A 27303-nucleotide genomic window follows, 5' to 3' on the forward strand; every position below is an offset into this window, starting at 1 on the left:
TGGCTCCCAAATGAAAACAGATCAATAAATAATGATTACTCCCATTGCTTTGTCAGTAATTAGTCATTACCTTGATTATCTTCACCGGCCACTGAAAGTCATCCGTCCCATTATCTTTACAGAGTGGTGACTGCCAACAGAGTGGGTGCAGCAGTGGTGATGGGATTTTCCTCCTATACAAAATATATACAGCTTCAGCTTTGTGCCAGGCCCGGCGAAGCGAAAGTAATGATGGAGGAGCAGGAATATTAGTTTGGAAGAGCACTTGAGTTTTGTCCATTTGTCTTTTTAAACATTTTGAACACATGGTGAATAAAGTGAACTGTTTAAAGAGATTTGGATGCTTAATTTCTTCTGAGAATGACAGAAAGAAAATCTAGTCCTCCACCCAAGACTCTAAGGGCGCACTCACACTAGGTCATCCGTACCATGCCCAAGCACGTTTGACAAGCACGGTATGCTTCCTTGGCCCTGGCATGGTTGGAAGAGGTGTGCTTGGGCACGGTACGATTGCTCATGCACAAGCACTTTACACAATCAAGAAATCCAGGAATGTGAGAGGCCATCTATGAGCATAACGACACAAAATAATGCTAACTTTAGCTAATGGGTAACATTATCCCAGCATTTGAGGTCCCCACCCGAACTGTGACGTCAGAGGAACAAGGCCAGGGTGTGAATATGGTCAGTGGCACATTTGTCAACTAATTGTTCAAGCAAGGAAAGGTATTGTCAATATTTCCTTTATTTGTCCGAGCACTTAAGTTTTGAGGACAAGGCGTTCACAGGATGTGTGAAAACTCCTCGCCCAGATCTCAGAAACAGGCTCGAGGATGTTTTGACACGCTTTTCATTCACTTCCCTCTTAAACAGCTCCGGGAGGATGTGTTAAGATCATAAAACTTAAACAAATATCTGCCGACAGCTCCCGTCCATGATAGTGTCAAATCCACTTTTTCGCATAAATCTGAATCCCCCCTCAGCGTGATTGGATCAACACACACCTCTTGTGCGTCCAAACGGACATTTATGAAACATCTGTACAGCAAACACAAACAACCCTGAAAGGAAAAAAACATGCTGCTAAGTGAAGTACTTCCCTCGTAACTGGAGATTGTTTTTGTCAAACGCAGCGTCGCCATTTAAGTCATAAAGCATCTTTATATCAGATCATGTCCAGTATCAGGATGAAATGTGATTTAGTGGTGAGGCTGGGAAAGCAGTCCTGTCTTCTCCATCCACAGACTCCTACACCCCTTTTTTCTTTCTTTCTTTTTTTTCTCTCTCTCTGAAACTCTTTCCAAGCAGTTTAATCATCACAGCAGTTGAGGCTGAGCGGCCACAGCTCTCCATGCCGTCTCCAGCTCTAATCACCTTGTTCCACAACTCCAGCAAAAAGAAGCCAGGCAACTCCTCAGATGACCACTCTGAAAATCTCTCTTTATCCATATTTCTCAAAGCATCCTCTTTCACTGTAAGCCCTTCTTTCTTTCCTCCCCCTCACAAACCTCGTCTGACTCCTTCCCCGTGTGACGTGAAGCAGGATCAGTCACAGATGCTGTGAACTTTTGCTTGGCGGGAGACCACACCGCACTCGCTCTCCCCAGGGTGACCTTACAGAACATCAAAACGTCTGTGACGAAATTAATGAAATGACATGGGAGGGGTCCAGCGACGTCGAGGCATTTGGATCTGAGGGAGGGCGGTGGCAAGTGTAAATTTTCCAAAGAGCGCTTATGTGTAGATTTGGGTCTCACTTGTTGAGCTGCAGAGCATTTATGATGCTTGGCCTCTCAATAAACGGAGAACAGAGAGGCGGTGTGGCAATTTGAAAACGCTGAGGAGAACAAGCCCAGCTCTGTTTCTGTCTTTCCATTATAGCATTGATGATTATTAGCTTTTCCGTCTCACAATAATATTAACAGGACCTGAAAGCACACAATCATTTAGCTCTGCTTTGAGGGGACGCTTGAAAATAGGTTTGCTCAACTTTATTTAGGCATGGTGAACCAAATGACATCAATTTCTTTTATCTTTTTAAAAAAAAAGGTATCAGCAGGACAGCTTTGCCTGGAGCATGAATACATTTAACTTGAAATACACAAATGATGCATTTAGCAGCTGAAGAGTCAAATGTTTCCCTCAGCAGACCAAAAACAGAGCAAAAACAAGAGTGAACATTGGATTTAGTGCCAACCCCAACTCTATAAATACGAATGTTGCTCTGTGTCTACAGGATGCGTAATCAAACAACTGTTTGTTACAGTTTTGGGTGGTTATTTCCTGTTTTATTTTGCAGTTATGTCCTCCTGCTCACCTGTGTTCCTACTGTTCTGTTTCCCTCCTGTGTTCCCAGACCCGTCTCACATCCACCTTTTTCTTGTATTTTCTCTTGCCTGCCTTTTGTTGCCAGTTTTTCTCGCCTGGATTTTGTCAGGGATTTTGGACTTTGGACAGCTCATTAGGGCTTGGCTTTTGTTTTCATCCTGCATGCCTCTGTGTGTCTTGGTTTTAGGACCTTTTGTGTAAATTGAGACAACGTTCACCATGTCTGCTTTAAAATGTGATCATATGTCAATGTTGGGTTTGATGATTGCTTCTGCTACGGCCATCCGTAGCTGCCAGTGGTTCCCCAAAGGATGCTGACTGGTCCGAGCCACTGTGGTTTGGACACATGCGAATAGCTTGAACCCTGACGAGATGGATTCTCATGTAATCCTGCGGATCTAACCACCTTGCAAGGTAACACGAGACCAGCAGCAGAGAATATAGAATATTTTTCACCTTGAGACATGACTCTACCAACCCCAGCATCTGGCCTAATGATCTATCTCCCAATTTAAGATGTTGCTATACATTTCCAGCTGAATCTTTGGAAAGCTGTGTGGTCAATACACGCTCAAAACAGAGCCGAGGAGGCTTTAATTCAGAGAGCATGGCCGACATGACCAGTATGACAACTTAAAAAGGCAGGAAGGAGGGGCAATGCAGGCCAGATTTATCCAACAAGCTACACAGCTTTCATACCAATGGTCATAAATTAATCTATTAATCTTTTCATGAGTAATTTGTTGTATTTCCGGTCCATGGCAGAAGAAATGACTCTGCAGAGGCTGTTTAGCTCTACTCAATCATTCTCTGAGGCCTCATTTATGTATCTCATGAAGAAAACAATAAATAACACACTTAAGAATCTCTATAATTCAGCATGTTTGATGATGTGACTTCTCTGTCTTGTGTTTCATCAGTGGACGATAAGGGAACGCAGCTGAGCGTGGGACAGGTCGATATTTACGGCACATAAGAATGGGGCGTAATTGGTTGCACAAGACACATAAAGTACCCTATGCAATTTCTTTCAAGTCATAATGAACCTTTGCTGTACAACACAGGAGGCAGTTATGATGTAGATACAACTGTTTACAATAGATCCAATCGGTGCCTTCTCTCCTCAGCCTGAACAGAAGCCAAGACCAGAGGTGTTTTCAGAGGGCGGCCCCTCGGGCTGATTGCCGTCCACTCTCACTGAATACAGAGAGAAGAAACAGACAGAGAGCCGGTTCTGAGCCATCATTACAAGGAAAGGGGGGTCAATTTCACCTTGACCTGACTGGGCTGGTTGGGTAAACCCCGGTCCCCAGCTGCAGGGGGAGAGGAAATTGGGCTGAGTGCTGTGATAGCAGGTTGACAGGCCGGGACGGGAGTGGACTCAGCTGAGTAGTTATGTAAATGGAGCAAGAGTCGAGTGTTATTTTGACAGAGGGAGACCTTAGATGCTGTCTTTGCTGAACTCTTCAGGAGCGTTTTTCATCACAGGAAACCTCTCAGAGCGGAGTGGTACACAAACAAAACACTGACCTTTAGATGGACTCCGCTCTGTGATTAACAAAACGGTGACAACAATAGTACCAGTGAGAAAAGCTGACTAATGTTGCTTTACCAATAACACAAAGACAAAGGCAGGGTGGCGTGGAGCAGCTCTCCCTGCATGCTATTCAAAAGCACGAATAACGAAGCTACCAGAAAAAACATTGAAAGCTGCACATTCTCAGTCAGCAGGCCGTCATGTGAGTGTGTGCAAGCTAGGCAAGGCAAGTGGAAGGTGGTATTGTTCGGTATGTGTGTGGTGGAAAAGGGTTTTGTTTTGGCAATTGATTGTAGTCCCGTTAGGTCAAATGTCAGCGGGTTGACACAAACAAACATTGATGTAGAGGCTGTAAAAAAGGCTGAGTTGGTGTTTTTGGTGCTTCCCAAAAGTAGACAGAGAGATGCCTTTACAGAGGATTGTTGGCTTTGCAATTGTCAGTGATGCTAACAATGATAAAACTAATGCAAGAACACAAAAAGCCCATTATGATACACATATCTAAATTTGTATCAGTTATACATAAGGGTCATTCCATGACAACTCACCCAAAATCCAGAACTTCACATCATGCCATCCAACTAGCCGTCTCTACTGCTTTAACGTTGGCTCTTTTAGAGGTCTGTCATTCACACCGGGACAATTTACATGCAGTTTTTTTTTATGGCAATTATACATTTCCATCGTATGATGTTGTTCAGATGGTCAAACAGTCAGATTCTGGTCTAAACTCAGTTCTGACCAGAAATGCAGTTATTTTATTGCTTTGGAGAGCAGAGGTGTGTGAGCAGAAAAGGCAGTGAGCCAATATAAGGTGAGGGCACAAACACTAAAACAGTGAAGCAGCTGAACAGGGTGAAATTGATCCTGTGGCCCTCTGATAAATCTATGACCCAGAATCCACCTACAGACTCAGCACAGACTCCACAGTGATGGAGAACCCCAGTAAACAGTAATGACACTGGAGATTGTCTAAAAATTAAAGATTCATAACTTGAACTCGAACCAATATGAAGTAATGGGAGTGTGTTCTGATGTGTTTTTGACTAAGTGCAGGCTCTCAAGCACTCACACCAACCAACAGGTTCACCTGACATTTATTATAAATGGGATGGAGGCTGCATCGGTTCATCATCGCTCCGGCTCCTTATAAAAGCCAGAAAGTACCAACATATAAAAATAGGCCAAAGAAAGAAAACAACCTTAGAAAAATCTGTAGGAAAGAAAGTTAAAAACACATTGTTCCGCATCTTTAATTAGCACAAGTGTTTTCATTGCATATTATTATATACTTTCTAATAATGTGTTTTCACTGATAAAGGTTATGGAGAGGGACAAATCTCTCTTTTCCTATGAAGGGAGGTCTGAACCCTCCTGTCCCCTCTGTGATTTCCGCCTGTGCGTGACATGTCAACATGTCTTCCATAAATTATTCAATTCTAGGTCGGTGTTATTCTATAAATACTGAAATGTAAAGGCGAGAAGACACTAGGACAAGTGGACAAATACATGACTACACAAGTGAAATCCAGAAAGATTCAGTGATGAACATTGTAGTCATTAGAAGGGGGTAAAAGGCTAATGCTAATCCAGCCCAGTCGCCAGGATATAATGTTAGCAGTTAACGTTTCTGCAAACCACAGGTACGTCCAAGGAAGAAGTTTTTTAAAGGAGACTTGTGGACATTTCAAGCCATTTTTGTGGCGATCATAGCCAGCTAGCTATATTACCCAGGAAGTCGGACCATCTCCGTCGACGATCGTGGCCACCAAGACACAGCGAGAGAGAAAATGCAAGCAAGGACTGTTCTGTGTGGTTTTGCAGAAACGTACTCAGTTTATTCTGGCGACTGGCTTGCGCTAATCACATGAAGTTTAATCAAACTTCAGTACATGTAGATCAGTATGACACCTGTGTATTATGTTGACAAAGCCACAGTGTGACCTTGACTTTCCTCTTTTTTTCCAGTGAGTTTAAGTTTGGAAATGCAGCATTGCATGTTTGCAAAGTGTCTCAAAAATCCAATCAGGAGCAACAACACAAAGAGTGGATATATTTGTATTAACCAACATGATTTTAAGGGAATTGTTAGACATTCTGGGAATTGCATTTGCTTCTTGCCAAGAGTTAGATGAGACGATCAATACCACTCTTGTGTCCGAATAATAAATACAGCGTTTTAGGGGTGCTGGTCGGCTAATTTATTTTTTCCTTTTCACAGAGCCAGGCCAGCTGTTTCCCCCCAGTTCCAGTTACATGCTAGGCTAACCTGCCGCTGGCTGTATATCATCATATTTAACTGATAGATGACTGAGTGGTACGAATCTTCTCATACAACTCTTGGCAAAAAGGCAAATAAGCATATCTCACAAAATGTTGAACAATTCCTTTGACTGAAGTGAACTTTGAGCTGGAGGCTGTCGACATGACTCCACGCTGTCTTTAACATATCACACTATGCAGAAGACGAGCTGATCTTGTCGATAACCATGTTGACTGGCATGTCTGATGATTCACAGCTGAGACGAGCCATGACTGAACACTCGTGAAACTTATAACAGACTGGTTTAACTGTGCTGTTTACGGCCCCATCTGCTCTGTGCTGGTTCATACAGAGAGACTCCGAGGAGTCAGTTCACGCCACACACACAAAGCAGCTGCAAGACGCTGACTTGTAATGGATTTTAATTTGCAAATAAAACGGGCAAACTATTTTATTTGCACTTGTGGGGATGAGAACGGATCGCTAATGAAGTCAGGACTTCATTCGGAGGCTCTGTATGTTTGTATTGAACTGGATATTTGCTGCTATTGCCTTCACTAAAGAGAACCTTTAATCACCACACAGACGGCACCCACAACTATTTCTGTGAGTTAGAGTACTTTAGCACTCTTGATAAACTGCTACACTTGCTGTATTAAGTGTTCAAATTGGCTGAATGTGTCCTAATTTGTTGCAGACTGTTGGTTTTTGCAACGGAACCTTTTCTTTTCAGCCCATCTCAAATTGTATTCTTACTTTCTCCCCAGTATCTTGGCTTAAAAGTTTGGGAAATACACTTATTCTCTCTCTTGACAAGGGTTGAATTAGATGTTTGATACCGCTCTCATGTGTCTCCCTTAAATATGAAACTACAGCTGGTTAGCTTAATATAACATAAAGACTGGAAACATGGGAAACATCTTCAGGTGATTACTGCTCCCAGCCAAGAACTAAACTGGCACATAACAGATTTATTTTGTGAGTTTTGGAGATGCTAGTAGGAGGATTTTGTTACCTTTGAAAAGAGCTGGGCTAGCTGTTTACCCCTGCTTCACATCTTTATGCTAAGCTAAACTAACTGACTCCTGGCTGTAGCTTCATATTTACACACATCCAACTGTGCAGGTGTGTTGGAAAGTGTCACTTGAGTCTTTAAAAAAAGAAGACCCCACACTCTCCTCTGGCTCAGCGTCACAATTTATTCATTCTGCTGACGTTTCTGACCTTTTGGACCTTCCTCAAGAGTATTTCAAACAATTCTGACTGAATTTTACAGACAAGAACGTCAGAGGAATGATTAAAGTTTGATGCTGAAGCGGAAGAGTGCAGGATCTTCTTTTTTTCAAGACGTGGGTATATTTTTAAAACGTAGCTTCTTCTAAAAACAGACCTTTACAGAACCGGAACCTAACCTTGCAACCAGGACTTTTTATGTGTCTACACATTAATGTACAGTTACTCTTCCGCTATATTGAGGAAGAGAGGCATCAGTCACTCGCACGACATCCTGCCAGAGGGAGACCCAGACAGACCTTTAGTTGCAGGTAGCCAGCTGGTAATGGCTTTGTTTTAAGCTTCTGACCTATTGATTTGTCAGGTTCCTGTTTGGCAGCATGTCTTTGCAGTTGCATTCGTACGGATTTGGATTTTTAAAAAACAGAGCATCTGTGGAAGAACAAAGGAAGGAATCCTGTTTCAAAACACACGCATGAACACCTTGAACACCTGTGTTTGTGGCTGTTGAGTAGTGTTTAATACAGCAGAGCTCCTGTAGAGAAACCCAGGTTGTTTTCACGTCTTCAAGTGTTATTTAAACAAAATTTATTGGTATTCATGTGGACCCAATTTGTCTCAAACAATCATGGGTTATTGTGCAGCCCGATCACAACAGCACCAGCAGTGTATTGGAAATGACATTCAAATACTTCCTTGCAAACTTTCTTCCACTCTTTGCATCATTTCCGCCCCACTTGGCACCTCAGCGGGTCAAGACAAACTCATCAAGGATGTGCACGCGCTGTTCGACCCACATCTACTGCAGAGTCAATATGTAAAGTCCATTGTTTTTATGCTTCAGAGCTTCTGCAGTCAGCGCCGTTATCATCAGGGGGGTAATTGTACACTGGGTTGGCGAAGGACAGCTTGGCATCCTTCCAGGTCGAACCCTGCTGTGGACGAAAAGACACAAAGAGACATGCATCACGTCGCTGACTTCTGCACAGATGATTGGAGTGAAGCCCCAAAGGCTGAGAAAGAGACACCTTACCTCCACTTCCCTCCTCCAGGGGTAGACACTGATGGAAAGCCCCGGAACATCACTCCTCCCGGGGTTGCGTCTGGCACAACCGACTGGCCTTTCATGCAGGGACGGGAGCTGAGGGGAAAGAAAATCATGTACACTGGCTTAAAATTAGATGAGCCTTAATGTGCGAGAGCGCATGAAATGCAGCCGCAATTAAAATCAAATTGACCCGTTATGCGTCCATAATTACACCTCTAACCTCCATAAAACATTTCATCATCTTCCAGAGGTGGAATAATCGCACACTGTTTCGGCTGCTCCGTTAAAGGAGAGTAGAAGTGGATGTGTCTGGGCTGTGGAGATACCACTTAACACCTACACCTCTCTATTTATAGCTGCGGCAGCCGCATGAAAGCAAACATGTACAGACATACCAACATGGATATAGAATGAGAAAGTAGTCTATATATCACACGTGTTGACAGTAGGAAAACATATATTGCAATAATGTTCTCTCTTGAAATAGCACGAACAGCAGCATGAGACTAAATCTAATCACACACTCAGACAGCGCTGCTGAATCCATAATAATCTCCATCATCATCAGAGTCATGACAGTTGTGGCTCTCAACATCACTCTCACTTTTATTACTAAATGACACTCGCTGAACACCCACGTAGATGGAAACGTGTGTGTGTGTGTGTGTGTGTGTCGGACTTGTTGTGTCAGTTTTAGAAACACGCACTCGTAAATGCACGCAAAGGAAAGCCATTATCCAAATGGAACGACTCTGATTGTTTCATCTTCTCTCTCAGTGATAGCAGCAATAACAACAGACAAACAAAAGTAAACAGATGGTGGACGCGACTGTGAAATGGTGGACGGTAACTGAATACGTTCGCATAAGTACTGTACTGAAGCAATTTTGAGGCACTGTTATGATATTTTAATCTGCTACTCCACTTAATCTCACATAGAAATATTGTACTTGTTACTGCACTACATTATACTGTAGACAAAACACAACACTTGAGCTGTGTGTCCATCTAATCATTTCGCGACCCCTCAGATTGACCTTTAGGAGGGTTAGCTCTCCAATCTTAACACAATCTTAATATTATCCCATTACATTGTGACCTCGTCTATGGCCAGTTTAAGTAAAGGAACTTCTTTTGCCATTGCACTTGTGTAATGAAATGAAATCCAGTCTAATGTTACATTTTTGTATAACTGTTCATAAAACTGTTGTGATTTTGTGTCATAGTGTGTGGTTTTGCATTTAAACAGATGATATGGTTCAGTTATTGTGCCTACAGCCTGTATATGCACTACACTGAGTACACGCACAGAAAAACACAAATATCCGCATGAACCACAAAATCAATAATCCTAAATCAAAAATCTAATCTAGCAGAAAGGCTCGGCGGTCACCTCCTGACCTCCTCTAATGTTACATCCACTTATTGAATAAATGTTTCATGAATGTAAGAAAAATTAGATTTGTACAGCTGAGAAACCGAATGTTCGCTCGTGATTGATTGGATGTTTCTGTGCGCTGACCTCTGCTCTCCAGTCGAACGCTGGGTTATCCATCTCCCCGTGGTCCATCCTGTTGGGCTTTCTGTGGAGCCAGCAGAGAGAACACACCCATAATCATCATTAACAACAACATCATCATCATCAGTTAAATAAGCCACAGTGTCATTATAGTAGCCAGAGCTCACATTGACAAACATCTTTTCTTGCATAAAGCCAGAAGGCAGACAGCGACTCCGGCTACGAGCAGCAGCAGTCCGATGGCGATACCGACGTACACAGAATCTAAACGGGTAAGAAAAACCCTTGATGAACTGCAGAGACGTTAACAAGGTATGTAAATAAACTCAGGGGAGACAGCTTAATAGAGACAAGCAGGGAGGTGCAGGTGTTTATTACCCAGCTGTGTGTCCTCTGGTGTGGGTGTCAAGGTGGAGAGAGACGGTTTCTCTTTCACGTGGCAGCGGTTGCCCGTCCATCCCGGATTACACCTGTGATCAGACACCAGGAAACAGTGAAGTGATGGAAAGGACGTGGTGTGCAGCAACTGAAAGTAGCTCCAAACAAATGCACTCTTTTCTTTCTATTGCTTTAGTATTGTTTTTTGAGCCCTATCATTAATGCTCAAGTACACCTTCTTCAGCACCACCATCATGTTCGAATTAAGTATTAAACTGGATGTTACAGTATACTATCATTTTTTTTTAGTAGGTTGAGTCACGTTGGCATCACCACCAACTTGGGTAGCAGAAGCCGAACCTTTCAACAATTCATGCATCACTTTTAATGGTTTGGACTCTCATGTGCAAATTATTTTCACACGCTCTCAATCGCAGCACATAGTTGAGGTGTTAAAGTGATAAAACTGGCTCAGGTTGGTGCGAGTCTTGTTTTTTTCAAATAAGCTGAGCTACTGCACAATCTTTCTCTTGTGTGTACCCTCTGGCAACTGTTTCTGAGCGCCCTTGGCTGGGAATCACTGTAATGCAATGCTAGTTTTGGTCTTTTCATGAGATTAATTGACAAGAAGAAAAATACAGAATAGAACTGGTTTTATCCTTTCAAATTTGATTAAAACGGTAAAAGTGAAACAAAATAATATACTGAAATAGACAGGAACATAAATCCCAATATCTGTGATATTGCTATTCTCTCAACATTTCAAAAAAAACAAATAAAAAAACAATCACTATCTTGACAAATGGAGCAGATTTATCTGCAGGACATCCAGCATGGAAACACAGACTAACTGCAGTCTGGCCCTGTCTCCTGAGCTGCATCTTTCAGAAAGAAAGTAAGTTCCTCTTCTCCCAGACGGAGACTCTGCTCCAACTCAACATCTGTTCAGTATCAACTTGATTTCTGAGCATCATTGACCTTCTAATAAGAAACACTCGGCTCTCGGCGAAGCCAGACTGAGTCATTATCATTCATAGGGGGTCAGGGTGTATATATTGTGTGACAGTCCGGCTATGGCAGTGGGCGGTCCCTGGCCTGGTTCCCTGGTGGATCCTGCTCAGCAGAGTGGAGGAACGTGATGCAAATACTAAGCCAGAGGTGCCCTCCGATGCTGGCCTCTGGTTCTGCTACAGCAGGGCTGTTATCAATGCTGGAACAGCTACAGAAGCTCCCTACCACACTGTTCACTGAATGGCAGCGGTAAAGTCCTGTTACATAATGAGAGGAGGCAGCGGTGGTGGCTGCATTGGGGAATGTTGGACAGGAGGATGAATAAAAATCAAACACAAGGAGGCTGAATGAAGAATGAGAGCGAGGGACAGGCGGCAGTGAGATATCTTTACAATGCAGAGACACAATTTCCAACCGAAAACACATTTTTCTTCCGGCCAACCGAAATAATGTCAGTATCATAAAAATAAAAAATGGTCTTCAATTCTCCTTTTTTCACTCACTGTCTAAAGGGGTGTGTCTGTTTTTGATTGGCAGCATCTGGCAGGCTGAGCTCCGGCAGGGTAACGAGTAAACAAACTTGCAGTTTACAAGCTGTGGATAGATAGTGTGCAACCAAGCAGACCAAGGAGCAGGCCCAGAGAACAGTCACCTCTCTTGCTCGTCATCACACCTAAACCTCGCCAGTAGCTCCCCATACGACGCTGATTGGTCCAACCTACTGTGGACCAGATGCAAGTGCATAACTTGAAGCCTGGCAAGGTGGATTCATGAGGACACGTGATCACATGATCTCGCGAATCTAGTTCCTGGATTTATAAGACACCAGAGAGAAAAAGCGAAGATAGCGTCTACTGAGCCCAATGAGATGGCAAAAAAGTTTTCTAGCTTCCATATTTACTGGTTATGTGGCCACTGAATATGCCTGAAGCTGTCTCTTTTATAACAGTGGTCTATGTGCTATGTTTACGCTGCAATACCACAAGTGGCCACTGGGAATAAAATGGAGGCAAGGCTGAGTGGCCCTGTCTTGTCAAAGTCTATATACATTCATGATGTAGTTGCTTCGCAAGGAAAGTTTCATTACTGTTTTATGCAAATAGGGTTTAAAGTGAAGCAATTTGATTGGCCGGAAACAAGTTCTCAATCTTTGCAGACGGAGGACAATCAGTATTATTATGAATTATGCAAAGATAGGGATGGATATGTATGCAGTAGCAGACAAGAATACGTGAGATTTAATTTCAGCTGGTTGAGTTTTAACATTTCTTCCTGGCCGTTCCAGCATTTTCAGTGGGATTGCATATTCAATAATACGACACTCTGATTGCATTTTGGACACATTGTGCAGTCAGTTCTGTGACTTCAGTAAACAACAGTCTTGCCTGTTGTACAATTCACATCCAGCCTGTGGAAGAAGCAACCGTCTGACAAGAGGATGGAGAAATGTGAATCTCTCATTGAGGATTCACTGGAGCATAATGATGTTAGCAGATCCAGCAGCGAGTCTCGTAATTGCATTCTTACTTTTAGAATAAAATATCTCATTGCAGACATTCCAAGCTGCTGAGGCAGAAACAACTAGATTCATGAGCTTCCCAAAAAAAAAAACCTCCAACAGAGCGATCGCAGTGTCTGTCTCCAATGTGTTTCGACTATGCCAACACGACGGCCTCCGAGCACATTTATCTGTTGCGTGACTTTTTTGTGGTCGACCCACTAAGACCATCGGTGGCGGGGGGCCGTGTTTAAATATTGACCAGGAGAATCCGTCAGAGATTCCCAGGAAACCCTGCGCTGGTGGATAAATGAAGGCAGAACCACCCGGGTTAAGCTGCGGGGGATAAGCAGATTCCCACATGCTTCATGGAGCGTGTCTTTTCCAAGGAAAGAAACAAGACTGATGGGATTTCCATGTTTTAAGTCTCACAAAGAGCGATAAAGGATGGGAGGAGGAGTGCGAAGAACAGACATGACACTTATCTTTGTTTGTGCATGTGTATGAGTGTGTAGGTGTGTGCAAGTATATTTACTAAGTACTGTACTTAAGGAGGTACTTCTGCTTTACTTGAGTATTTCCATTTTCTTCTACTTTATATTTCCACTCTGCTACATTTTGGAAGCCAATGTTGCACTTTTTACTAGATTTATTTGATTACTTTAGTTACCAGTTACTTTGCAGATTACATGCTGCATCAGAGCCAAAGTAGATCATTTTTAAATACATTTATTTACTAGGCAATTGGATAAATACATAAAAAACACTAAAATACTGAACCATTAATTTGTCCATTAATCTGTTATAGTGTTATTTAAGAATGAAACTGCCAAAATCAAAAATAAATTAAGAAATTAATAAATGACTCAAAAAAGTTTTAAATTTGATCTTGATTTTATTATTTTTTATATATTTTATTTTATTTACTCTTCAATTTGTTTTACCATTTTCGTTATTAGTTACTCATTTTTAAATGTATTTATAGAATATTTTTGTATTATCTTGCAAAATGCAAAGGGAGAATAATACAGAAATAAATATGTAAATAGATGAGTAACTAAATTTTAAAACAGAAATATCAATTTATGTCACATTTTATAAATTAATTATTGCCAACATTCGTGTACAATTTTATTTATTGACCATTTCTTTCTTTATTTACTTTTGATTTTGTCAGTTTCAGTCCTCCATATAGTCCACAGTTTATACATACCAGTAAATATACCTATTATTTACTTTTACTCATACTCTTGATACTTTAATACTTTTACTCGAGTACTATTCACACGGCTGACTTTGATGTTTGCTAAAGTACCATTTTAACATCTTTAAATTTTTAGTCAAGCCTTTTGGGTACTTTTTACAACACTGGGTGTGTGCTTTTAAGAATGTGTTTGTCTGTGTGAAGGGGAAGTTGAGCTTACTTGCAGACAGGCCCGTGTCTCCCCACAAGGCATGAGCCACGATCCAGGCAATACAGACGAGGACACTCTGGAAATCACACAAAAGAAACTGACGACTGAATATTTTATAGAACACACACACACACACACACACACACACACACAAAAGAAAAAAAACATCCGAAGCTTTTCCTCTGCTCTCGTTCTGTGTCAGCCGCCATCATCCATTTGTCTGTTCTCCTGACAGGAAACAGAAGCATGTTGCAGCTCCGACAGAAGAACATGAAATCAGTGAATTATGTTGCCGGAGGAAACGTAGCACTGTTGAGCGTCATCCATTAACCTCTGCAGAGAGCCACTTTAGCACATCTTCTTCCATCCTGTACATCTCATGACAAATCTTCTTCCCAGCAAAGGTTGTGTGAGGGTTATCAGGGTTGCCTGTTAAATAATCATCACGTTTGAAAACACCATTATGAAACCCTGACGTTCTGTACAGCCTTGATAAAGTGACTTTAGCTTGGCAGGCTAAATGCAAGGTTTGGTCTCATTCCTGAAGAAGGCAGGAAAGCAGAGGTTTTAATGGATTTTGGCAGCTCGCTGTAACCGTTGAGGTGTGCTTTGAAGACTAAACAGCCAGACTTGAACACGTCCTGGGAGTCACTGCTAAGGCTGGAAATGAGCAGGCATGAATGTCGTTTTGGCAACACTTGAGTCAAAGCTGAGGGGTGACTCAGGAGAGAATGATATGTATAAATAGGAAAACCTATGCATTCAAACAAAATCTTGTCTTTTTCTAAACAAACACAGCGTGCCATCCAGCTGGAAGGTATTTTTAACTGAGATGGAGAGCCATATTTAAACTAAATGTGACGATAATTGAAGTCAAAGCAGTGGAAGAACAAAACAAACCTGATCGAAAGAGAACAGCACAGATGGAAATCAGACTATGCTGAGGCAGAGGGTCAGGGTATCTCTAAAACCAGTGTGCCTTTTGAGCTTCAAGGTCGGGGGAATCATAAAATTGACTGTGCTTAATGGCAGAGGGCTCAAAAGGAGATGGTAAGTAAAAGCATGTTACCATGGCAGCTGGACTCATCAGAGTGAAAAGGCAGACAGTCAGCAGAGTGGTCACAGCGCTTCTGAAGTGGGATACAACCAGGCGAACCTTCACACACCAGTTCCCCCAGATCACACTGCAGCAGAGCTGGTGGAAAAAAATATGAAAGGCAGAGACGGGGGAAATTGGTAAAATATGTAGAGGGGGTGTATTTCACAGATCACTGTGCGCATGACACAAATGAGAGAAGAGAAGTTCTGGTGCAATAAATGTCCCAGTTCTTCCACCAATATTCAGTTCTGTCTGTATCTAAAACTGTCACGGCTGTATCGATGTACTCCAACAAGCAAAAATCAATGTTAGCTCCTCTAACAGGCTAACATCGGTCCTAAACAGAAGAAGCATTTTTGGCACTGTAAACAAACCCAATGGTGGAGGATTAAAAAAGAGGAGATCGACAAAAACCAGATGATCAATCACGGAAAAGCAGATCATAAAGATAAAAAAATAATACAAATAAGGGTACCACATGGTTTTATACAAAGAGAGGCGCACTGGCACCAGTCAAAAATATACTTACAGCAGCTGTACTCATCCTCTCCGTCAGGACAATCTGGGACGCCGTCGCAGCGCAGTATGGAGGGGACGCAGGTGTTGTTTCGACACTGGTAATGTCCAATAGGACAGCTATCCTGTGGAGGAACAGTACCAGGCACCACAGCGGGACAGAACTCTTCGTCAGACTGGTCGGCACAGTCCAGCTCTCCATCACACCTCCAACTCTCTGGGATACACTGGAAGGAGTACGTGCACTGGTACTGGTCCACAGCACAGGTGAGAGGCTGCGGAGTCACCGGTCCTGAGGTGAGATATCACAGGGAAGATACATGCACGATTACACATTCATGCAGAGAGCTTGACACACCTTAAATCCTCTTTTATCCATTCAGTTCACACACAGCCAGCATCCTTGAGAGAGAAATCTTTCTCTAAGCAAAGAGAGTTATGCTGATGGTCTGTCGGAAATCACAAGAGCTGCTCCTTCAGAAAGTTAGCTGAGGACGCGATTCAGGGGTGGAAGGAGAATGTCGGGGTGGGAGTGAGGAAACAACACAATATAAATGTAATTGCTTTTCCCCCCCATTGCCCTCTGTGCCGTCCCTCGGCGCTGACCCAGTCTCCACACGGAATTTATATGGACCTAGAGGGCAACAGGCTCCATTAACTCACTACACTCTCCCTGAGGGTCCACACAATTTATATGGAAACGGAGCAGGGGAGCATGGATGTTGGTGGACAGAAATATGTGGAAAAAGAGGAAATAGGAGAAAGTGAAGGATGGAAAAAAATTGCATGAAAAATGAGCAGCAGTGCTGAAAGGACAGGAAATGAGGAAAAAACAAGAGGGTAAAATGAAGTGCAAGGACAAAAAAGAGACCAGAGACGAAACTTTACCTTCCACACACTCTGCGGCGTAGGAGATGTCATCCAAGGCGATGTCTGTCCACACGTCTCCACCCACCTCGGCCTGGAAGGTCACTCTGAAAGGTGCCGGGTTTGACAGGATGACATTAGCATATGTCCACTGGTTACCGTGGTTTCCAGTGGCTGCCCACATCAGCAGACTGGTGCCACTTGGTCCAACAGTGTAAACCTGGTGAGGTGCAAAAAATGACATAAAACGACATAAGAGTGAGATGTTTTGTCGATACAATTAAAATGATGTCCATGAAAGAATGGTTGCATCCCTCCAGTAGAGTCCACCGATACAGCAGAGTCAGAGATATCCTCTTTTTTATTCCACACGTTCTTCTTTTCAAAACCTGGTGCCTACATTACCCACAATGCACTTTTTTTAAAAAAAAAAATCAGATTACTTCCTCTGGAGCCACAAAAGGCTTTAAACTACTTTTCACACATGCAGTAGTACTTCTCAAGACCTGTAAACACTCTGTAATGTGTCAAATGTGTACCCTCTAACATGATTTAGTTTAAAACAGCACGAGAAAGAAGAACACTGGTGCCATTTTAAGTGATAGCGCATTTGTGAATATCTAGTGTACAGCTGCATGTAGTTTTTTGCTATTTTTCAGTGCACATCATACCTCATTACTTTGTTTTCTAAACATTTGCTTATTGTTTGTTGTCTTGAAATTAGCCCAGTTAACAAAGGCACCTAAAAAAGACATTAAAAGATGGATATGATAATCAAGTTTGCGAGGTGACGTGCTTTGATGGATTATTTCCTGGCAGGGAGACTTTCATTTCTTCCTGTGGGTGTCAGGTGATTGACAGTAAGCAAAGGGTAATGTAGTGAGATGCTCTGTAAAATAGGGAAGAAATCTCTGACAAAAACAAATTAAGCCTTCAGGTTGACTGTGATGGATCATCTGACAGTAAGAAAAGCATGTTTGGAAGCTTGATGTGTGACGCGAACTAACACAAACAGACTTTGAATTATTTATGGAGATGTGGCTCAGGTTTAATCACCTTCAGTGTTCCCATCCTGTCAGAGCCGTGCATGTAGAACCAGAAGCGCAGGTGACACAAGCCAATACTGGCTGGAAATGGACTCCTGGTTGTCACCCTGGCGATGTCGCCCTCCCTCTGAGTAGCTGAGTGTATGTACAAGAAGCTCCCTCCACCACCTTTGAAGATAATAATACAGCACAAGCACAGAACATATCACATTTTTAGTACATTTATGTAACGTATAAGTGGTATTTGAGTGCAGAATATCCACAGCTAAACCCCTCCTCAACCATCCAATTTCAGCTTTTCTGCAGGAAAGAAATAACTTTCCTTTCTCGGATCCAATATACATGATATTTGGACAGAAGAAAGTATTTGTGCTGTCGTGAAATGTTGTAGCCCGCAGCTAAAATCTGCAGAGAGCTTCTTCAGCTTGGCTGGGTTCGGAGATGAGACGGCATCCGTGTGAGGCCAGAACAAAGTGGGAGTTTTCCACATGAGTTAAAGGGGATTTGAGGCCCTCACAATCCACAGTGCACAGAAGCTCCCACTCACAACACTGACTTCTTCTTCTCCGACTGAAAGAATAAAAATCAGAGTCTGTGCATTCATTCAGATTAAAGCCGTTTCCCGTGTTCACACATGTTGCTCCATCATCCAACTTAGTGATGTCATGCGCACCTCTTGCCCTTGTTACAGATGGTTTATTGATCTGCTCTGGAGTGAGATCATGAGTTCATTCTATGACACAGCGTCCAGTGTCCAGATTCATCTCTCGGATCAATAAACTCAACCAGCCAATCAGAAGTGGGTGTTATCTCACCAGCAGCCGGTACAAGGAGGCATAAGAGCTACACTGTAGACCGGGACGGTTCACTGAGTGCACTGTCAAAATGAAAGACAAGCTGCTTTGTGCTCAAGTTTATGGTCAATTTACAAAGTGTGTTGGAGGACAATATGACTTGTTACACACACCATCCTCCAGTCCAACATCACCTACACGACATCAGTGCATCTAGTTTAAACACGACAAATCTCCCAGAACAATGAAGAATGGCCATAGGAAGGGTGTTTGTAGACTACAATATTTGTAAAAGGCCAGTGAATTGAATGTTGATATAAGTTTCCAAGTATTTAAGTGCAGCGAGGCACCCATGTAATCCCTCTCATGTGATCTCATGGGGAAGCAGACATAAACAAAATGGAGATTAGCGTGGTGCAGCAACTTGCTGTGAGAAGAAACACAAAAGCACAAGGTTAAACAAGTCTGGTTGGGTGGGGTGACGCAGGTTTTGGATTCAGTTTTGTCCTTGACGTGGCTCTGCAATAGTTTTGTGAGACAGATTAACTTCTACACAAAACTGTAATTTGATTTTTTTCCTTCATTATTTTCATGCTGCTATCGTTTGTTTATCAAGGTCGTCCTCCAAATGTCAAGAGTAATTCCAAGCCAGACAACAAACAGAAGAAATACAGACAGCCAGTGTACAAAACGATAATTAATGAATGCAAATTACAGGTCGCATGGAAATGAAGGTTTACATTGCCCTGTATAGATGAGTGTAACCTCAGCACCAGTGAGGTGATTCATACTTCATCCTTCACGTTTTAATTAATCAGTGGCAGAAATCATGTTTTGATACAGCAGCATGACTGTACACAAGATAAACAACAAGTCCAATGCTGTTAAGCTCAGTTTGACTCAGGCTGACATTGATCAGGATGTTTTATTAACCCTGCCTTCACACGCCTGTCGGAGGCTCCAGTTCCCCAGCTGTCAAGTTGTAATTACAAAGGCGCTGCACTGAGCTGAGTGTGAGCTGAAAAACATGGAGGACATCAGAGGGGCGCGAGACATGTTTGTTCTTAATTTTGATTTTGAAAACGTTTTTTTTTTGACAGCATTATTAATCTTTTAATTCAAAAACGAGGCAGAAAGCAAACACATGCAATGAGTTTTGAACAAAAAGCAGGACCCTCGATGGAAATGTGGCGGCATGAAGAGGTCAAAGGTCAGAAAGTCTCTCCAACTTGTGCCTCACAATTATTTCTAAAACTGCCACTTAATTAAGACCTGAGGGGATATTCTTATACTGCGGTTAGATTTAGGGAACAAAAAGCACTTTGGTTGAGGTTTGTGAAAGATCGTAATTTCAGTTAAATAAAGTCAGAATCAGAACCAGATTGGGCTTTATTGGTACTGTTGTAAATGGTGCAAGAAGTGCAAAGAAGCAAAACAAGTAGAGCAGAGAAATAAAGAAATACTGGATAATCATGCATACATGAGGTGGACAGATGATGTACATTATACATGTGTACACAAATTATGTAATGTGTGTAGGATTTATGACAGTGCGTGATGATATGTGCGTGTACATAAAAATGAGGTGTCATGCTTTATGTCACTTTTCAATATCTGACCAAGATGATGATCCTCTCCCAAACTTAACCTGTGAGCTCGTAAACATAGCTATAAAAAATATGAATTATTTTGAGTTGACTTGAATGCATAAAATGATATTAACGGGAAACAAAATGAACATTTTGATAAATTCAGATTCAAGATTTTGCTGTGTTGCTAAAAAAACCATAGACTGTATAAAACGTAGACATAGTCTCTGTGATGTCACCTAGAGGTTACTGAAGAAGCTGGCCGCCACCATCTTGGCAGCATCTGACTCAACTCAACTCACAGCTGATCCAAAAATGGGCAAAAACATGGAGCCTGGGCAGCCCGCTTGACAGCTAGTTAGACAGCTAGCCGAGAGCTGTCACTCAAAGCACCCTTTAATCATGCATTACTTTAAGCATTAAAGTGATACTGATTGATTGATGATATTAATGTAATTTCCAGGAGACAGAGTTAGCAGCAGAATGGATACCGACCAGGACTGTGGTCAGCGTGAGGTCCAGCTCCTGGTGTCTCAGTGCATTGGCCGAACCTCCAATCAAAGTCATCATCGGCTTCCTGAGTAAGCTGGCAGCTCTCCTCCCACTTGGTTTCATCCATGTTGAAACTACAAGCGCCTGGCAAGCCGAAGATGTGCTCTGCGAGGGAGAGAGATGAAAGAAAAGAGGAGTTCAAAGTTGTTTTATTGCTCCACAATAAGATGGATCCACTCCACCACTTCCGTGAAACCTATTTCTCATTTCCACTCACCACAGTCCATCTCATCCGATCCATCAGCGCAGTCGGCCTTGCTGTCGCACACCAGGTGGGACTCGATGCAGTGGCCACTGCGACACACAAAGTCTGTGACTGCGGGACAACTGACCGGCTCCACAACATCTAAAACACACACACAGACAAACTTCAGAAGAGATTTGAGGGACATGCAATTATGAAAGATTTAATCTTTTTTAGGACAGGAAACTATGTCCCCTTTTCCTTCAGATGAATCTGGGAAAACGCTGCGATGAACAACTGTGTCTTATTAAAGCCTTCCTGTTCTGTGCAGAGGAGACAGTAAACAAAAGCAGACGACGGCCTGTCAGGGGAACTCAAAGCCTCGTTCCTCCTGCTCCGCCTTGTTTGAAACAGACCAGAGAGGAAGGAAAAGAGATCAGGTGGAGTGCAGACAGCACATATAACTGCATTATGTGTGTGTGCTCTGGTAAACTTCAAAGGCGGGGACATTGAAGATGACTGAACTGAGCAAAGAGTGGAGCGTCGTTCCAGGAGGTCAGCCGGGTTAAAACCATCACAGGATCAGCTGAAATCTTCGCGTGCCCTTTTAAGTTGATGGAAGTTGTGCATCAGTGTCATTTAGTTTAGGACAGACATCTCAGTATTTACATCTCTCTATGTAAGTGTGTTTGTATATTTATGTGTTGAACTGAGCCAGGAAACATCCCACATGGTGTCCATCCTTGTGCCAGGTCCTGTTTAATGTGAAACATCTGTCTCCGACATTAACATCAAACGGCGTCGGTCATCACACAGAGAATCAAACTCTCTCCTCAGACACACACCATCTCTCTCCTTCTCTCTTTCTCTGCTCGTACTCTGTGTGTGCCAGCGGCAGAATCAATTTCACACCCCAAACTATCAGTTAAAAAGATCATAAAATAATTTCACAGCATATTTATAACTGAGCTTGTGAAGATGATTCGAAGTATATTTGATAAAAGAAGGACGGAGGAGAGCGAGAGAGAGGTTTGATGTCGTTTAATTCACATTATGTAATATCTGTCTGAAAAGTTCAGATTCATTTTCACGCCACGCTTGCTGATATTCACCTGAATGAGTAATCGCATCAAGAAAAAACCCTGGATTTAAAGGGGATTACATCGATTGTTAGGGTACTTTTTTGGACGTTTCATTCTTGCATTTACATAGACAGTCAATTTACGGGTTCAGTAATCTTCAAAGACGAGTTTAAAGATGAAACTCAACGAAAAGTTAGATATGAAAGAAAAGAACATTTTCTGTAACTATCAAAAGTTTAGTAAAGTTGCTTTTAAATTAAAGAAGCGGGACGTTTGATTTGTGCTGCCACTCTGCACCGCCACATATGAGTTTGTTGGATACCGGTGACTCTGTGATTACTTTGCCAGGTGGTGAGATTTTTGGCTTTAAAAACAATTTTCCACTCCAGTGCTCGATTTGGGAACAATGAAAGTTCAAGACGTGTCCCATCTTCCCCTACCCACTACATTTTAACACCTCCTTGATTAAAGTGCCGCAAGGTGTGGGATTCAGTCACTGTTTGGGCATTTCCTCTCAGCTGCAGATGTCGATAAAAAGTTCAGATTCCTTAATACCCTACTAATGGAATAGTTTTACTTTCTGTTAAACTCGTTTAACCACTTTTTTTTTTCCGGAGAGCTGGATGACGAGATCGACAACTCTCATATCTGTGCATTAATGATGAAGCTAGAGCCAGTGGGGTGGTTAGCCTAGCTTAGCATAGAGACTGGAAACAGGAAGCCAAGATAAGATATACCATGTTAATTAGTTACTGTCAATTGCTGCAGCACCTCCATTCACCCTCTGTCTGAATGCTCAGTTTGTCCCTTTAAGGCCCCAAGGCTAAGGCTTTACAAAAAGCCCAGTCTGCTCTGATTGGTCAGCTCTCACAGGCCTGAGCAGGCAGCTCCCCCTATGTTTCTACCTTGGCTCTGCTGCTGAGGGCAATGACTGTCTATTTGTGACATCACAACCTTACCGAAATCCCGATGGCTCGTTTGAAGCCTGGATACAGGCTGTGTGCATTACTCGGTGGATCGAGCATTTTGATATTGTCACAGTATCTACGTATAAAGGACCTCGACCTGCTTTATTATCAAAAAAGACACACAAACCTCACTTCTGACAACAAAGCCCTCATATAAACCATTATAACATTACCAAATCTAGGATCTGCATCAGATTGTACTCATTAATAAGTATCAGTCAACTAATGGCTTATTTTTTAAGCAAGAACCACCCATTATTCTATGAATAACCCTAACTTACAATGTTAAAGAAAGAGAAAAACAATTTCTTTAGCTGTCCCTTTATCTGAATCCACACCAAAAGTAAATGGGCTCTATTCTGGACTGAGACCCATCCTCCATCCAAGTTTCATGGAAATCCAGTCAATAGTTTTTGTGTAATCCTGCTGACAAACCAACCAACAAGCAAACAAACTAAGAAACAAGGGTGAAAACATAGTGGAGGTAATAAGATTTTGAGGGCAGTTGTTATTTGCAGAGGGACTGAGCGAGTTTAAAAGTGTACGACTGAGTTTACCTGAGAGAGATTCGTAGTGTGATTTAGTTTTTTGACTATTTGTCACTTGTGTAGTTTAGCTGACATAAGACGCATCTGTCTAGGTTGTCAAATGCTGTTCACATAGTTTTATTCCAGTTGATCTTTAAAGCTTGTTTGTGTATACTTTATTTCAGTCTAAAGACACAACACTCTCACATCACATCACCTACTTGGGGAACAGTCTATGAACTCCAGATCATCCAAGGCAGCTCCTCCACTCACGTCCCTCGAGCGAATCCCCTCAAATATCACCTCAAAGTTCCTCAGCTTCCTCAGGGGGATCTCCACTCGGTTCCAGTTATTCCCTTGATGCCCCGTTTTGTTCCACACCTCCCACAAGTCGTTCTCTGTCTGCGGAGAAGAGCAGCATTGACACAAAAAAATAAAAATGTGGTGCCATTTCTGGTTCTGAACGTCAACTCTAATATCATCATCAAGCGTATCAAAGTGGATTCAAAGCTGCGGCAGTGATTATTGTCAGAAACATATCCATCAAACTTTGAGTATCATTGAGTTACAAATCAAGAGAGAAGAACTTGAAGTTAAATTCACTTTTGGCCTGAGTGCTGCTGCTGAGATCCATCTAAGGGGAGTCATTAAAGTCTCATTAGCATAACATTGTAGTAATAAGTTCCCCTGCCTTGAGACCTGCTATTGAGAATGAAAGCGTGCTCTCCCTGAGTTATGGTAATGGGCTCTCTCATGCCACATGTGGAACGTATTAAAAGACAGACCGATGTGTATTCCTCTGTAAGTCCTCTCCGTCTTTTCCCATGGTACGAGGCCGGCACTAAATCATGACTAATACAGCTTTGAAACAAACGAATGTGACTTTGAAAGGGGTTTAGTGTATGATTGTGTTACGAGCCGGCGGTTTTTAATGTCATGTCAGGAGCATGAATGGGACATTTACAAAGTCGTATCACATCGTATTAAAGACGCACTGTTTTGACTCAAGAACACGAGAAAGCAGAGCAGAGCTGGAGGAAATGGTTACTTGTAAAGTTAACTGTTATCCATGTCCTTTATTAAATTTTAACAACAGCATAGAGGTTATATATATATATCAAGGATCATTGAATTTGAGACCGTTCAGACAAATCCTTTTCGAAGAAGGATAAAAGGGAATAAAGGAAGATGGATCTGAGCGACACTAATATCCTTTCTGCAGCACTGGCTTCAGTCAACAGTAGAGCAGCGGTTCGATTTACAAAAGCATGAAACAAAGCATAAAACTAAACAAAAAGGATAAAAGGATTAGACTGGTGATATTTTATATCACGCTAACAATGACATGATCCTTCTAATACCCATGTATCCAAAGCCTGATAGATCTTATTCCTCAAAAATAAGATAATGAGACTTACACTGGGTTTTGAGTCGATCCAACGTACATGATCCTGCAGCTGTAAATATGCAGCTGTGCGCCAAATGTGTATTAATCCGCAGCTGAAAAAAGGCCTCGACAAATGCACTGATTTACTGCTACACTTTTAATTAAATGCCCTGCTAATGATGGCAAAGTTTTCTCCCAACGTTAGTCACATTCAATTTTATTTTGTTGTTGTTTTTTGGGGCTTATGTGGACCATTGGACTCAGTTGTTTGTTGACAACAGTGAACTCCATTCCTGTTAGCCAGTGTTGCACACTGTTGCCCGTGTGTAGGGGGGCACTTCGATATATACTTCACATCCTTTGGATTTTCTTGGATTCTTTTAGATAGAAATTAGTTCACAGACTGTTATAGGCTTCAGAGAAAGTCAAGGAAGGTTTAATTTTTTAAGTCACATTATAATCTGTTTACACGTTGACCATACAGAGCGATTAATAAATGTTAATTGCCTCCTCTGATACCTTCAAGGTAGGAACTAATGGGCTTGAGTGCCACAAACAGGGCAAGGAAGTCATAAAGTGCTGAAAGAAGAACTAGAAAGTTGTTTTCATAGGATTTATTGATAGTGAGAGAAAAATGTAGAATATTTCCGTCCTTAGCGAGCCTGATGTGTCACATGCTTCTTTTAACAATTGGGCAATCAAGAGGAGGTAATACGGATCGAGACGTCCTTGCATCTAAATTACATCTTTTTTGTGGAAACATACAAACCCTCGATCTTCTTTCACGCTTGAGGAGATTGTAGTGATTGTTAATATCAACTTCAGCGTCAGCGTGACTAGTTAAACCACAGACTGTTTAATAGAGGAAAGAATAGATTTAACAAGCCATTCTCCTGAAGTTCATGAGTGTAATATTAAGACCGGTGTAACTCTGCAATAATTCATGATGGCTTCCTCGACCTCGGGTCCTTTTAAAGGTGACTGCAGGTCTATAACATCACATAATTAATTCAGTTTTTAACACAGTGTCATGATGAGAATCAATCAGACGTTCTGCACAATGCAGATGAACAGGTAAACACAGTGAATTCTCCAGGTATACATGACATCAAACTTACTGTACTTGAAGTTGTGGCCAGAGGCTTGACTGCAGTAAAAGAGACGTGGTCTAATGTACTCAAAACCAGAGGACAAGCAATGTCACATTCTACTCTGCAGTTTGAAAGCCTATTAAAATGCACCCTTGGGTGAGGCATGCACAGCCTGTCTCCTCTGCTTTACGCCAGTGGAGCCCTGGCTTGAAATAATCTTGTTACTGTGAGAGTAGAGCACAGATTAATAGGCAGCGTTACAGCAGGACTTATCCAGATTTATGTCATGGAGTAAAGGCTCAATCCATAAAAGAAGCCTTAGAGCGACTGACTAGTGTATGATACTGGCATATGTAGCTCAAGCTTGATGTCTGGGTGGCATTTTATTCCATCAATGTGATGGTTCGCTTCCGGAGCTCGCAGTCAAGGCAATGTGACCATAATTTCGGTTTGGATATACATTTTCATAATGTCCTATATTATCCCCTGGTGACAGTCAAGAGGCACAACAAACAACGAAGAAAGTTGTAATCATAACAAAATGCTTATTTTACTGTACATTTTAAACCCCCTATGTCTTTACCGTATTCTGAATGTTCCACTAAGCTGGAATCCAATTTGTATTCATGGGTTTTTTGTTTTATGGAGCCGCTGGCAGCTGTCTCTCCGTCGACTCACCTTCAATTCAGAGTGCGAACCACTTTTTTTCTACTCAGTCTCTGCTGAGTTAAGAGACGTTACAATGCTCAGGTGATAAAGTCCATCAAGAAAATCAAGAAAGTTATTATGTTTGTCATGTGATATTTCTTTTTTGGTTGAACATCCTGTCTTTGGCTGACTGACAGGTGTTTATCAGCCACTAAGTGCATTTACTCAAGTACCGTACTTAGGTACAATTTTCAAGTATTTGTACTTTTTCTGCTATTTTATTCCACTACAATGGCAAATATTGTACTTCCTTCTCTACTACATTTATTTGACAACTTGAGTTACTAGTTATTTTGCAGATTTTGTTTAAAAATAGGAATTTTAATGGACAAATTAAGTCCCAACCTTTGTGATCCCCACATGCAGTATAAAAGTAGAGTTTACTCCCAGAACAAAAGACGCATATTTGCTGTTTCATGCTTTCTGTTTTATTTTAAAACAATCCCCAGCTCCTGACACCTCACTTTGCTCCTGATAATAGTTTTAAAGTAAAACTGAAACAGCATGAAACAGCAAATATGTCTCTTTTGTTCTGGGAGTAACTCTCATAAACATCAGGTGGATCTCCTTTCATCACATGCAGAGGTAGAAGAGGCATACATCAAATAACATATCATCAGACTGCACATTATGCAGACATCACATGCAAGTGGTTTCATAACT

At 41.9% G+C, this 27303-nt stretch overlaps 1 protein-coding gene across 1 annotated transcript in view; it reads right to left on the reverse strand.

Moving 5' to 3' along the window:
* Positions 1 to 8023: 8023 nt before the first annotated feature.
* malrd1 (MAM and LDL receptor class A domain containing 1) overlaps positions 8024 to 27303 on the reverse strand; it is a 51032-nt gene continuing 31752 nt past the window's right edge. The window contains exons 21-33 of the mRNA XM_073488690.1: positions 23676 to 23856; positions 20911 to 21039; positions 20637 to 20798; positions 17769 to 17926; positions 16734 to 16932; positions 15859 to 16137; positions 15300 to 15425; positions 14240 to 14306; positions 10307 to 10398; positions 10096 to 10192; positions 9932 to 9992; positions 8395 to 8502; positions 8024 to 8296 (exon numbers count right to left, since the gene is read on the reverse strand). Coding sequence (XP_073344791.1) covers positions 8195 to 8296; positions 8395 to 8502; positions 9932 to 9992; positions 10096 to 10192; positions 10307 to 10398; positions 14240 to 14306; positions 15300 to 15425; positions 15859 to 16137; positions 16734 to 16932; positions 17769 to 17926; positions 20637 to 20798; positions 20911 to 21039; positions 23676 to 23856 — 1761 coding nt within the window. The 3' untranslated portion in view covers positions 8024 to 8194. The remainder of the gene's footprint in view (positions 8297 to 8394; positions 8503 to 9931; positions 9993 to 10095; positions 10193 to 10306; positions 10399 to 14239; positions 14307 to 15299; positions 15426 to 15858; positions 16138 to 16733; positions 16933 to 17768; positions 17927 to 20636; positions 20799 to 20910; positions 21040 to 23675; positions 23857 to 27303) is intronic.

Source organism: Pagrus major, chromosome 19 (assembly GCF_040436345.1).
Source record: "Pagrus major chromosome 19, Pma_NU_1.0".
NCBI classification, from domain to species: Eukaryota; Metazoa; Chordata; class Actinopteri; order Spariformes; family Sparidae; genus Pagrus; species Pagrus major.